Source organism: Tamandua tetradactyla, chromosome 17 (genome assembly GCF_023851605.1).
Source record: "Tamandua tetradactyla isolate mTamTet1 chromosome 17, mTamTet1.pri, whole genome shotgun sequence".
NCBI classification, from domain to species: domain Eukaryota; kingdom Metazoa; phylum Chordata; class Mammalia; order Pilosa; family Myrmecophagidae; genus Tamandua; species Tamandua tetradactyla.
The window spans coordinates 27222798-27238205 of record NC_135343.1 but is presented as its reverse complement, the minus strand read 5'-3'; the positions used below and the strand labels follow the sequence as shown (position 1 = coordinate 27238205).

The window sequence follows — 15408 nt, the reverse complement described above, 5'->3', positions numbered from 1 at the left end:
AATGTTGACTACATAGGGGAGAGAAGAGCCAGCCTGAAGAGTGAGTACCGAGAGGAGGGGACCACCTTAGCCCATGGAAGAGGCTCAGTCAGAGGAAGCTGCGCGGGGTCCTGGGGCAGGCCACCCACCCGTGTATAAACTGGAGTTTCAAGCTGTCCTCGGGAGCCTTTTCTCGTTTGAGGAAGGGCACTGCCTGGTTTTTTTCTTTACTTTGTTGCTTTAGCTGAGGTAGATCTTCTTTGTAAACCTGGAAGAACAACAGAAACATTGGACTCCCTTCTTCAGATTTCAAATACATCAATATCTTGGCATTCTCAGCAAATCTTTGATTGCTTCAATACAATGTTTTCGAGAACATAAGGCATGGGATTGAATTTTATTTTTTTTTAATGAACAAACTCCCAATTGTATTTTCTTTAATGAACAAAATTAATGTACAACATCTTTTAAACCACTGGGATTTTAAAAAGTGTTCTTTTTTTAAAATTTGCTATTATGTTTCTTAGGTAATTTAAATCTGGAAAACATGACATTAACTTGCTGGCAAGTAAGAAAATTATTCAGATTATCAACAAAAGTGTAAATAATATATTTTGCTATAATTTACGGCAAAAAAAAAATCTCTGGATGATTCTGACATTTCCAAAATGCAGACCTCATGAATGATGGTGATTTTTTTCTTGAATAGTTCTTTTGCATTATCTTCCTTTAATGGCCTCAGATATCTTAGGGGAAACTTGGTTTAACCTAGAATTTAGAATATGTTGACTGAGAAGGCATCTCCTACAGTTTAAACATATATAAAGAATCAACCTGTTGTTTACCATATATCAGATGCCCTACTATCAGATGTCCATTTAACACACTGAAAAACAATAAAAAAATCTCATCTTCATGAAAAAAAAAAGTATTTATTTGATCAAACTATACTCCTAAAAAAAGTTATGAAGCATTATTATACTAAAGTCCTTGTTCAGAATTTGACCAAATCTTAAAAAAACAAAAAGGATTCAGATATCTCATCACAATTTTGTCTATTACAGATGCAATGAACTCAGTTTTTAAAATCTGAAGATAATCACTCATCTGAATTCATGATGCTCTTCAGTTATTTACTTTAGAGTACTGAATTCTAGCCTTGACAATTTTACTGTTATTTGAGTAAGTCTCACAGCCTCTGGGGACTTCATATTTCCATCTGAGAATGAGTACCTATAAAGGGTCACAATCCCTACTCAAGAATAACTCAGGAATACTATGACTGTAAATCAGACAATAAACATGAAAGCTTTGAAAATTAAGTCAACATGGAGAATACATAAATTCCTTTATTATACGATTTTACTAGATAAAAGCTTTTCAATTAAAGACACTTGCTTTTCTCCCCCCTAAATTTTATGTTTGTTTTGCTTAAATTTTATTTCTCCTTGATAAAAGGAGTATAAAATAATTAGGTCAGTATATAAATGATATTTACAAGTCAGTAATTTTCTTTCAATTTATTATCTTCAGTAGTTTTATTGCATAGTATATTGCATCAACAATCAAGCTAATTTAACCACAAAGTTGACTCAAATAATCAGTGTGATTGCTTTCATATTAAAACCATTTTCTAAATTCTGAATCAATGAGTAATCATTATGGGCTGAAAAAAACGTAATCATCTGAAAAGCTGTAAATTCAGTACTTTTATATAGAGGCAAAGCCAAGCAATGCATAGGGCATGCGCTTAGAAGAGAAATCCAGACCTGCAGGCTGTTTGGATGTGGGCAAGGTACTTAACCTCTCATAGTTACTGTGGGCTGGATGGAGAGTGTATCAGTCAGGGTACTGGCCCGTAGATACACGCAATGCATAGCAGCTGCCACAGGCTTACAAGGTACGTTTGCCTGGGCAACACTGACAGCTGATATTTTGAATTTTGAGATACTATTCACTCACTGTCCATTACAAAATCTGCTCCACATACCAATGTTAAATGACAAGAAAGAAAACAGAACCACTGTGGTTATCGTAATAATTAGGCAGTATGTGTCAATTCCTCTGAAGGATTGCTTTCTCTCTCACACTCACTATTTAGAGCTAAAATGAAACATCTGCTTTTTAAAAAGTTGAATCCAATTTGGACATATTTGCCCATAACACACACTGCATCGTTAAGAGAGAAACCAGGTAACTGCTCACATGCAAACTACCATGCCTCTCAGGCTATCTGACCTGTAAAAAAAAATCCAAACAACAACAACAACAAAACATATGCTTTAATGATCTGCTAAGAAAATGTAAAGTTATATAGTTTACTTGCAAAAAATTAGTGCAAAAAAGTTTAGAAGTTATAGGTGCTAGTGAGGTAGAAAATTCCCCAAATGTCACAGGTTTAGTTTTGAAACCCTGCTACTACCTTCAATTTCAAAAGTTTAATGATTTAATCAGGAAAATGCCTCATTTTTAACCCATATTTAAAGGTAAGAACAAAGGCAATTTTCCTTATTTTTGAATTAACATTCTTTTGTCTGAGCAGCTGCCATTTTTAGTGTAATGTCTAAATTTAACAAGATACCTAGGGTTGTAGGTTATGAGCCATTTGTATTGTTCCCCCCCTACTGACCTGGCGATCATAATTTATTTGAGTTTCTTGCTCAATATCAGAATCCAACTCTGGCACATCGGACAAATCTGAATCAGATTCTTCACTGTAGGAATCAGTGCCACCTTCTGCAGAAACACAATCCATAAGAAATAAGCAAAAATTCTGACAATAGCATTTCAGTAAAAACATTATTTAAAATATTTGTTCTTTCTATGTTATCAGAATAAATTAAAAAATAAACTACATTGTATTTTTCATTTAATACTTATCCTTAAAACATCTTCTTATTTTTCTTTCAACTTTTCGTTACGTTCAGCCCACTCTCAACCCTATTCAGTACATTAATAGACAAGGGCAATTTCCTTCATTCGACTGGACTCAGTTCTACATTTTGATTAGTTAAAAGACCCCTAGGTTTTAAACTTCACTTTGAAAAATGTAATAAGCACAAGTTTTACCAAACAGAAGGTTGGGACAAAAGGAAATCCAATTATTTACTGCAGTAAAGATCCTCTTTAGCCTTACCGAATGCCAGTAATTGCTATGGTCAAAATCTCTGCAGAAACTGCCCCATTGAAAACATTTACTCATATAGTTTTTCATCTTATCACTTGATCATTCCTGCAGACACCACAATAAATGTACATACAAACATGATACATCTATTGTACTAGAACATGGTCCCAATTGTGGACCATTTTTCAAACTCCATTCTGGAGCAACTTCCATTCCAAAGGTTACCCTGTCATGGGGCAGCCTGACCATCAGACTCACTGTTCCTTGCAGTTGTCCTAAGGAAGCTGAAACGCATACTTTCAGGATATCTTCAAAGGATAATTCTTCATTTAGGTTATACCTTCAATTTGCATTTGGTATAAACCAAATCCTTTTTTTTTTTTTAACTTTTTTATTGTATAACATATATACAAAACAAAGAAAGAAAAAAGCAATAGTTTTCAAAGCGCTCTTCAGCAAGTAGTTATAGGACCAGATTCCAAAGTTTACCATACGATCCTCTCAGATTTTTCCTTCTATCTGCTCCAGAATATAGGAGGCTAGAAGGAATAAATATTTTTTATTGTCACAATCGACTTATTTTTTCTTTTTTATGAAAAACAATATATATACAAAAAAGCAATAAATTTCAAAGCACAGCATCACAATTAGTTGTAGAACATATTTCAGAGTTTGACTTGGGTTACAATTCCATAATTTTAGGTTTTTATTTCTAGCTGCTCTAAGATATTGGAGACTAAAAGAGATATCAACTTAATGATTCAGTAATCATATTCATTTGTTAAATCCTCTCTTCTCTGTATAACTCCAACATTACCTTTGATCTTTCCATCCCTCTCTTTAGGGGTGTTTGGGCTATGGTCATTCTAACTTTTTTATGTTGGACGGGTCTGTCAATAATATGGAGTAGGGAGATGGAACTATTTGATGATCTGGAGAGACTGGACCCTCTAGGTTTCAGGATTTATCTGGTCCAGGGATCCATCTGGAGGTTGTAGTAAACCAAATCCTTTTGAAGGACATTATCCAACTGACCCAAAAGGTTTTTCTTTTCTTTTTAAAAAAATTCCTTCCCCCTCCACCTGCCCTACCCATCCTATCCCTGACCACCCCCCTCCCCACTGTGTGCAGTGGCTTGGAGTTTTGTGCCTCCAGAAAAACATGTTCTTAATTTCAAGTCATTCTTGTGGATGTGAACCCATTATAAATAAGACCTTTGGATGAGGTTACTTTAGGTGAGGTGTGACCCAGCTGAATCAGGATGGGTCTTAATTATTGGCCAGTGAGAAGATACAGACCCCAGGAGGAAGCATGCCTTCTAGCCTCTGAAATGCAGCCAATAAATTCCTGTTCTTGAGCCACATTATATGATATTTGTTTTAGCAGCTAAGACACTAAAACATGATCCTTTTATACAAATGAATTTTTCAAAACTGTTTTAATTTTTTACCTCCAGAAGAGATGCTAAAGCATTATTTGAAATTTTTATTGAAAAATAAACGGATGCTAAAAAATTATTATTGGTTTTACCTTGGGGTGCAGTTTCTAGTATGCCATCAGTGACCCCTTCTGGAATAAATCTCCACTGGAAAACCGAGTGGTCAGCCCCTCCTGTGCTTAATACCCACTGAAAGTCATGGGACCAGCGGACATTTGTGACATGTGCAGAATGGCCCACATATTTTCTAAATTTGGCTCCTGAAAAGATAATAGTGAGGAGAAAATTAGTTATACCAAAAATAGCATTCATTCTATTTCATTTCTATTCACGTTGAGAAATAAAGTCTTCGTATTAGAAAGCAATTTTCAGTCTTACATATCACAGTAAACACAGTAAATAAGGCAAGCATTCCAAAAGTACCTTAATTATTCCAGTTTGGAGTAAGCTAAAAAATTGGTCCTAAAATCTAAGCACTGTGGTTAAAGCCACATCTGAACCCATTTCACATAACACCTACTGCTTCACTGTTTCTGAAAATAAATGCTATAAAATGAACATCTTACACACTCATATTTAAATACAAGACAAAACAGGCAGTCTTTTACAACAGGGAAACAAAATTCTGTGGAAAAAAAGTCAAGAAATTTTTTTATGGTCACCTAGAGGTAAAATTGGGAGGATGAATTTTTGTCTCGCTCTCTCTTAAAGTGATTGCTTTATTCAGTAATCACCACCTCAGGGAATGAATGCAAAAGTAAAAGCTATTTGAAATTATATTTGTGGTCAAATTGCCCCAGCATATGCTCAGTACATAGCAGAGTACAGGAAGTCATAGTAACAATCTAGGGCCATCTCATGGGGGCCTAGGACTCCAAGGTCTATGAGAGATTAAGGGGGACCAGCAAAGCACTCCATTCCCCCTTCAAAGGCAAATACATGTTACAGTTTCTTTAAATGAATTCTCTTCAATGGGGGTGGCAGGGGTTGGAGGCATCTGTTCAACTAGTATATGTTTAAAATTCAAATACCTAGAGAGGTAATGATTTCAATTAACACGAGGTGAAAATGACTATTATGTATCTCTTTCCTGAGAGTGCGCTGTGACCACAGAAAGGCCCTACTGTGTCAGGGCCTTTGAAAACATTAAGGGGATTCTGCCATAAAGGAGGAAAGAAAGAGAAAGGTTAAGGGTCTCAGAAAGCAACCTCGCCTATTTCAAAGACTTAGCTAAATCAATTGTGGTAATAAGGTCAAGCTGATTCCATCTAAATTCAGTTAGAAATACTGGATGATAATAATTCAGTAACTGGGGAGTAGGACATTTATCTACATACTTCTACAGATTTTATGGTTTGGGGATATCCTTTGCTGCCCTCAACCTTTACATCCTCCTCAGAGGTATTTCATTTGTCTCTCTGTAGTAGTTTAAAAATATCTCCACAAATTCTTTGATGTGAATTAAAACAAACTGAATATGGTAAAAGAAAGGTGTGTGGCATCCAAGAGTAAGTCATAAAAAGCATTGTAGGTTCTTCCTTCCTCTCTCTCTGATCCACCATGTTGTAAGTACACTCAAGCAGCCTAACAGGGAGGAGAACTGAGACCTGCCAAGAGCCATATGAGGGAGCCATCTTGAAAGTGAATCTCTGGTTCTCAATCTAAATTTTAGATGACTAACTGACATCTTGACTGCAATCTCATGAAAGACCTTGTGCTAGAACCACTCAGCTAAACTGCTCCTGAATCTATGACTCTCAGAATCTGTAACTAGTAAATATTTGGGGATATCTGCTATGCAGCAATAGATAACTAACCCATCTTCGGCAGGCTAGAATTAGAAGCTGAAAAAACATTAGAGTAATTAATATTGAAGCCTATATCTATGATCTTTTCTCCTGCCCTTACTCTCCTTCACTCTGCTCCAGGTAAACTGGCCTCTTTGCCTTTCCTCAAGCATTTCAGGCATTCTTCTGCCTCAGGCCTTTACACCTGTTGTTCCCTCTACCTGGAATATCCTTTATTTGGATAACTGAATGTTTAGGTCCCTCACCTCCTTCGGGGTTCTAGGCAGATGAAATATCAGTGAGCCCTTCTTTGACCACCCTATTTAAAACAGCAACTTTTAGCTGCTCCACCCCAGTAATCCTACTCCCCTTCATTTTTCACCAAAGCACACGTCAGCGTCCAACATGATTATCTTTTCTTGTTTATTGACTGCTCCTCCCCCAGAACAAAAGCTCCAACAGGGCAGTGATTTGTACTTGTTTTATTCAAGCACAAATTCAATAAATGAAGGCCCCATCAGTTACTACCAAGGCTCTCCTTGGGATACTGAAGCAACTTCACAAGACTTCTCTTTGTCCTCTGGACCACAAGGAGAGCTCAAGCTGCAGGCCTCATCTCTTCTCTATTGGCTTTAAATGAGGTAATTATGCTAATGATTGTCAAATGTTCATGGGCAGCCCTGAACTCCTGGAGCCCTGACAACCCATGTGCCATGTCCTCTTGGATGTCTGAGAGGTACAAATCAAGGAGTTTCCCTTCTCCCTGCTCTACTTACCCTCATAAAACACACACTCAGATAGAAAAGCCTTTTCTTTTCTTATTTCCCCACCCCTATAAATGGATGGCATCACCATCCACACTATTGCTCAAGATAAAAATTTAGGAGTTATCCTTCATTCTTCTCTTTCCCTCTATTTCTACATCTAATGCATCTGTACTCCCTCACACTTTGAAACTGTTTCTTGAACCCAACCACCTCTCTTCAAGTCTGTTCTTATCACCTTGGTTCAAGACACATATCTCTCATCTGGACTCTTGCAATAATCTTTCTATTTGAAGCTTCATCTTCCATAACCCATTCCTCATCCCTCACAGCAACAAAGTATTCTTTTAAAATTATAAAATGGTCATTGTAATACCCCACCTTCCCCTATTTAAAACTCTCAATAGTTTTCCATTGCACTGAGAATAAGACCCAGATATCTAGCAATGGCTTACACACCCATTTATGCCACAGTCTCCATCCCCTCTCCAGTCTCACGTACACAACTCTCCAGCTCATTCATTACACTCTAGCTACACAAGTCTTTCTGCTTTTGCACTGCAATAAATACTACATCGAAGGCCAATGCTTTCCCCTCCAAGGTCTAGGGCTCTGCAACTCAAGTCTTTCAACATCCAGGTCATGTCTCATGGGAGGTAGTTGCTCAAGGCCCTTGTGTGCATGTGTGTCTGGAAAGGATTCATGAGTTGGGAGCACACGGGTTAAACATGCAGATCCTCACCTTTGAGTCTCCCCTTGAAGTGAGAATGGATACCAGGGGATTAAGGTGTGACCAAAGTCAGTGAGCAGGCTTTGGATTTTACCTCATGGGACTGTCTGTGGGGTGAGGGTCAAATGGGATGCAGTCTAAGTGGCACCGGGGGAAGCAGTCAGTATCGACCCTAATTATTTTAAGATTTGAAAACTGTCAAAATGAAATGCAAATTGGTTTTCCTATGAAAATTTAATACCAATTGTAGTTGTTTTTATTAACTGTATAACATTTATGTCTAATCCCTGTGCCAAAGAATTCAACACATATATAATCATAACTTGGTTATGGATTTTTTAATCACAATGGATAATTACAATGTTTTCTCATTCTCTGCAGTGGCTCATGGTCATCAGCTCTGCTCACATTTGGCTATTTATAGGCACAAAATTGGGAAGAATATGTATCACTGGCATGCTGGGGGTTATACAGAGACAAGGTCTACCAACTGTTATTGTTCCCATCAACAAGTCTCACCTTGTTTAATAAATTTGCCTAGTTTGGGCACAAAAAAGGTTATAAGAGCAAGTCTGAATATCTCTGAGGAAAATTGCAGGATTCATAAACCAGGCATCATGAAAAGTAGCACAAGTCGATTTGCTCTGAGGTCACAGATAGTTTTAAAGATTGTTCAGATGAGTTTTATGACACTTTGGCCACTGTCACTCTGGCTCTTCCCCTCATTCTGATGTCCTCTCTGTGCCACTATCTTCACAGTTGCTTCATTTTCATAGAAGGGTGTCCCCTTTTGACAGACAATATTACTCACCACCCCTCTGTTCTCATAAACAAACCCAAGGTCCATAATTCCAGTACTATCTTCTAGGCCCAGTCCCCACCCTACAAGGCCTGGTGACACATAGGCAATACCAACTCTTACTGACTTAACTTTATTCTTGAGTTTGGACACTTGAGATCAAGAGTATTGCTTCTGACTCCAATAATGTTTCCTCTGAATTCTGAACTCCCAGCCACCTTCAGGTTGCCTAACTTTACTTCTGTAAGTACATTACTCAATCCAACAAGATATGCCCTATTACTCTAAAGACCCATTAAGGAGAGTAAAAAGTTTTGAATCTGGCACACTGAAGTAATTTTGTGCCTCAAGCATTTTAAACTGATGGCCATTTTGTCAAATTTAAGTGATGGTGGGTTTGCTATGCATTTTATGTTCAATTTTATACCATAATTGTTACAGCTCCAAAACTGCCAATTAACTGAAAATTACTTTTTGATTACATTCTCAATCCCTTCCCTTGCTTAATCTAAAAATTGCTCAAGTGAAAAGAGTTTTCAGGCAGCAGCATGTCCCTACTGATTACTTTTCTAAGATCAGATTTTTCAAGGCACAGTCAGAGTCTCAGAAAAGCCTGTACATGGGCTTTGCCTAAAGTTGAAAAGGAAGGACAGGCTGGGATCATTACATGGTTAATCAGCCAAATCCTTCCAAGGCCTGTAGCTGCAACATACTTGAAGCAACAGGATTTTAACAGCAATAAAACAAAACTGAACAAAAACAAAGTGTGGGGACAGGGAGGGTTGTTTTGGATCAAACTTCTCTCAAAAAATTTAACCAGTCATGTAAATCTGGATTCCAGAATTAGTACTACAACAAGCGCTAAACTGTATTATCATTACCAGAATAATCATGTTCAAGATTTTATCTTAACTGTGTCTGAAAGGATTCACTTTGCTTTTCTATGCATATGCACAATTAGCTGTGAAGCCTAAAATAATTTTAATATTTTAAATTTTAATATTTTAAAATATTAATAGTAGATAATTTAAATTACAAATATTTATTTTATAAATATAGCTTATTTGAATGTGAAACAGGAAATGAGGCTTATGAATCACAAAGTAGGTGATAACTCTATTAACACTGAAATTTTTAAAACCATATATAGTTTAGGATATCCAAAGTCCAAAGTGGAAGAGATCAAATATTAAAAATTTTAAAGAGTAATTATGAATATACATGATAAAATGAACAGTCTGAAGGAACGCACAACAAGGAAAGAAGTCTTAATAGTACTGCACATATATTCTAGATTAAATATTCAAAGAAACATCTCCTTTGTTGTTACCTTTCTTGAGACAAGGAAACTTATACAACTTAACCAGTCCAAAATCATCACCAGATACCAGCACTGAGCTGTTGTAATTTGCATCCACTGAGTTGATGTCAGTGAGGTCCATGTATTTTGGCCAAATTCCACTCACTTCGGGGCCTTTCACACAGGTCCAGGAGGCCCAGGGAATCCCTTTGATTTCTTCTTTACTTGTTAGAGGCTTCCCAGCTACAAAGAATCAATAAATATTAATATACCATTATACTTAAGGAAAAAGCACTCTGACTTACTTTATTCATTTTTCTTCTCTGATAGAGGTAAAAAAAGTTTAAAACTTCTGTATAAAAAATTAAAAACGTCCATGAATCAAGGCAACTATAGATTTTAATTTCTTTTACCTAGTTTTTTTTCTTTCCCTGCAGCATGGTTTAAAGAAAGCACCTACTCTAAACTCAGACATAAGGTATAAAATAGAAAGAAAATAATCATACTAAATGTGTTATCTCAAATTACTAATATTTACTTGACCTTTATTATTTAGATACATATGTTATTATGTTACTACATGAAATGACTTTTATGTTATTAATGAAATGACTTTTATTAAATTATGTATTATGCTATTTAGTTACCAACATTTTGCCATGTACTAATATATTTGACTAAGTTTATTCTGAACTATATATTTTTAACAATTCACAGATGCTTGGAAAGCAACTTTTAAAACTTCTGTTACAATGAATTAGTGAAAAAACTAATGGATTGTATTACTTAAACATAAAAGTTCAAGAAAAGAAAATCACAAAATCTTGATGAACTAAACTGCCTTGATTGGGGCAAAGAGCCCAACAACTATGCTGGGGATGTTCCCAAGTGCAGTCAGTGAGGAACAGCCACAGAGAACACACAGAGGAGGCAATACAAACAATAAAGACGTGTTTGGGAAAATGTTTAGTTGTACACAATTTTAAAATTCAAAATCAAGACCATTAAGTGTACTACCTCACCCTTTCTCCTTCAAAATAAATGAACAAATAAATATTTTCAAGTAAAGGATCTGTGAGAATAGATGCCCTTGTACATTCCTGGCCCATCAACACATCGGTACCTGAGAATTCTTTACCATAACACAGCCCCATCTCAATTCTTTGAAATGACCACAGAACCAGAAAGTTTATAGTGGGAACATAGGTTTTAATCCAGTATTTCCACTTTGGAGAATACAGCCCACAGAAGCAATCCAAAAGAGAAAATCCCACCTGGACAAAAATACTTAGAGCTGCACTAGCTGGAACAGCATAGAAACCTGAAATAAGCCCAAATGCCCAGTATTAGAAGAATGATAAAGCAAATAGGGTATTATCATAGAGCAGGATATTATTTTATTAATGCAAAAGACACACATATGTTCCATAATTTTCCACATGTGGAAAATATATATGAAATAATATTAAGCAAAGAGAGTAGATATAAATAATTATGTACCTAGTAATGGCGTACTGATGAATTTGATGGGGAAAGTACTCTTGAAAATGGAAACGTATATGATATGCTACATTTATTTTATGGTAAAGATGAACTACTCAATAAAAAACTTAAGGCAAAATGTAAAATTACTTGAGGTCAACATTCACATTGTAAAAATTCTCTTCTTGTTTTTTAAAAACTTACTAATCAAAGGTTCTAATAATATAAGCAAAGATATAATAATGTATATTTGTCCATGCTATATATAGAGCGATTTGTCTGACATTTATTTTAGTATTAAAAACTAAATATTACTAAATGAGTATATATAAGTCAAATGAATATCTTATAAAATCTATTAGTGGGGTCACAAATAACAATTGTGGGTCTTTCATCCTAATGAGCTCATTTCACCAAATAATAAAATAATAAACACTTCCAATTATGAAGAAAACAAAACTCGACTAAAGCCATTACAATCAATAAGGACTGAAATCTTGAGATCCTTTTACTGATCACAGAGACAGTTTCTAATTCTCCCGGGACTAGCTACTCAAAGTTTCAATGGACTGTTCTTTTCCCATTGGATTCTGGCAGAAACCAGCTTACTGCAGCTAACTATCTCCTGATATCCATAATATGATGAGAATATTATCAGGCTAGCTGAAACTCACAGATTATACCACTAATTCCTTTTTATTCACTCCTGATTCCTGCTGCAGAAATATGTGTATATGGCACAAAAAGAAGTACTATGACTATTTTGCATATCACAATTCACTTATTCAGTCTTTTAGAGCTGTATAAATGAGCAACAAAATGAGTAAAAGGCAGGCAGGAAGAGGAAACAATAAAGCAAAGAACTTGAATGATTAACTTAAATGGGTCATGAACCACTTGAAAGTTGGTTATAAACCACTGTAGAACTTCCCCACTTAAAAAAGTTATGAAATATTCCAAACATACAGAAAAATGAAGAGACTATTACAGTGAACAAATATTTACACTACCCAGCTTCAATAAATCTTAACATTTTGTCTTTATCCAAATATTTCTTTATTTTAAAGAAAATGGACAGATACAGTTAAAATCCACTGGATACTCCTCCACAATCTCACTTCTCTCCCTCTTTTCTTAGAGGTAACCAACAACCCGAATTAGTGAATTGTCCTGACTCATTCCCACATTAAAAAAAAAACACTTTTACTACATATATATATGTTCATTAATAATATATAAAATTGGTTTCACATCCTAAAACTTTATATAAATGGCCGTACACTGTACATATCATTCTGTAACTTTCTTTTGTTTGCTCAGCATTTTTGAGTCTACCCATGTTGGCACAGTAGCTCTAGCTTAAGTTATTTTCAGTGCTATATATTATTCCATTTCATGGCTATACCACCTTTAATTAAACTACCCTCATGAGGATAAACATTCAGACACTAGGTCTCTTTCTGGCTTTTTGAAACTCTGCTACAATAACATTCTTGTGCACGGTGCCACATGCAGGCTCTCCCACCAGCAGCCTGCCTAGTTCCCATTTCCCCTTTGCTTATCATTTAATATCGGCAAACTCTCGCCAGTCTAAATAGTGGAAAATGGTATCTCACTCTCGTTTTAGTGGTCATTTCATTTCCCTGATTGTTGCTTCATTCATATGTTGGTCATTTGGGTTTTGCCCATTTTCCTATTTTTTTTTTTTTTGCATTTTAGTTATTTCTAGGCATTCTTTATACATTCTACATATCAGCTCTATGTCTATTATAACAATTGCAAATAATTATGACCAGTCTATGGCTTCTCTTTTCATTTTATTTATGGTCTACCGAGCAGCACTTTTTATTTTAACGTGTTCCGATATATTAATCTTTTCCTTAAGGGTTAGTGATTTCGAGGTCTTATTTCAGAAAACATTCCTTGTCCTGAGGTCATTCATATTCATACATTTTCTTTATGTGGGCCAAAAGTTTTGTTTCTCATAAGCATCTATTGCCTATATGACTTACAAGGCATTTTGTAGAACAGTCGTTCTCCTGCACCGTCATTAGTTTGCAAGTATTTACTATCCAAAGACCAGTCAATATGAGTAATGAAGCTAAGGGATTTGCTGCATTCTCCAATTTTCTTATACCGCTGGGCAACAGCATAGACGTCCACTGGGCCATCGTTGGATCCCACTGCGAGGTAAGAACCATCTGGAGAAAACTTCATTTCATGAATGACTTCTTTTCGATCTTTGATATGAACCACTTCTGTCATATCTCTGTAAAAATATAACGCAAAGTGATAAGCAGCAAATCTGGAAATAGAAAACCCAAGCCAAGCTTGGATAAGTATCTCTGTGTCAGGGGAAAAAAAAAAGCTTTGAAAGGCAGAGAAAACCTACAGGAATTAAAAGATTATCTTTTGAGGAAAGATATAAAGGGACTTTATTTAAAACTTACAGCCAATTCAGGAAAATTAAAAATAAACATTTTTAGTAATATCTTGGGCTTCTAAAGTAAAAACAAAGGATACTTTAAAACTAAATGCATTCTTGAGTTAGTGTTCAACTAGGCATTAGTTTTCCCTAAAATTTTTAGTTAAAAAATTGGGATTTGTAAAATTGTTTTCAAAATATGCCATGGAAAAGGTTAACTGTATCAAAGTTAGCATAATAATAAATCATTTCATACTTTCAGAACCAGAAGCCAGTGACTATTCAGTCTTGTGCTTACTGCTGCAAAAAAGAATAAGGCAGAAAAGCAGAGCAAAATTGCTCTTTTAAATGTTAAATTATTATGTAGTTACTTAATTTTCACTCTGAAAGGTCAATGATATATACACTGAATCACTTAAATATTGTACATCCTTTCTGATCTCTACTCTCACCTGAAAACTCACTGAGGTTGTTTTTTCTACAACTCTGAGACAGGATTATGACTGGCAGTTCCTCTGATTCAGGAGGGATACCTTCATCAATTCTAAAATAAACTGGATGCTTTAAAAAATGCCAAATATTTGCTTCTATATAATGCTTTGCACTCACTATTATTCATGAATAGCACTGTAGTTTACTATTATGTCATAAATGAGGCATGTGGGATATTTTTTGCTTGAGAAATCATCAAAAAGGAAATCTGAAAATTAATTCTACTATCTTTTCATGCATCACTATGCAGGAAAAAAAATGTCGCACACTAATTCCGTGATAAGTTATGTGTGGCTAGTAATGAGAATTTAGTGTAATAAACTGTGTCAAGAGTACTTTTCAACATTATACAGAACTTCCTGCATGCAAAACATGAAACATTTAATTTCCAGCTGCATTTCCTTTCTGTAATCACAAAATGTGCCAGCCAAGAGAACAAAAATATATTTTCAGTGGTGCCACTGAAAGCTGCTTTAGTCTTTCTTCTTTTCTTGGTTTACTACAAACCCACAATCTCTTATTCCAAATCCTTGGGGACTGATGTACTTGGTGATTCATTATTATTCATTGGATTTTAGAAAGGTTCACATACAGTATCTTATGTAACATCCCTAATGGGACTGAGGGAGCACTTTGTATTAATAAACACATTAATATTTTTGCAGCAAAACGCATGACACATGATTATTCCTAAGGGATTAACCGGCTACCCACAGTCTTGCATCAGTTTGCTGGGTCAGGCTGTGATGCCAAATAAATTACCAAACAACTTTGGATTTTCAGTGTTTGGAATTTCTGTATTACAGAGAGGGGATTGTGAACGTAATGGTATTCCTATTTGAAAGACTAAATTCATTTTCCTAAGCTCTTGGACCACATGGTGACCAGGAGACTCTTCATTTTAACAGCTGGGCATTCATAATGCCCTTTCCAATACCGGTACGTGCCTGACTCGGAGCACAATGAAAGAGCCGTCCTTCATGCCCAGGGCCAGCTGGGATCCGTCGGGGCTGAAGGCCACACTACGCACAGCCTCCTCCATGTTACAGCGGGCAATCAGGGCGTGGTCAGCCAGGCTCCACAGC

General features: G+C 35.8%; 1 protein-coding gene across 1 annotated transcript in view; it reads right to left on the bottom strand.

The window, feature by feature from the left end:
• EML6 (EMAP like 6) overlaps positions 1–15408 on the bottom strand; it is a 300506-nt gene that overhangs the window by 99665 nt on the left and 185433 nt on the right. The window contains exons 8-13 of the mRNA XM_077134236.1: positions 15271–15408; positions 13419–13675; positions 9955–10167; positions 4637–4804; positions 2609–2715; positions 129–247 (exon numbers count right to left, since the gene is read on the bottom strand). Of these exons, the coding sequence (XP_076990351.1) occupies positions 129–247; positions 2609–2715; positions 4637–4804; positions 9955–10167; positions 13419–13675; positions 15271–15408 (1002 nt within the window). The remainder of the gene's footprint in view (positions 1–128; positions 248–2608; positions 2716–4636; positions 4805–9954; positions 10168–13418; positions 13676–15270) is intronic.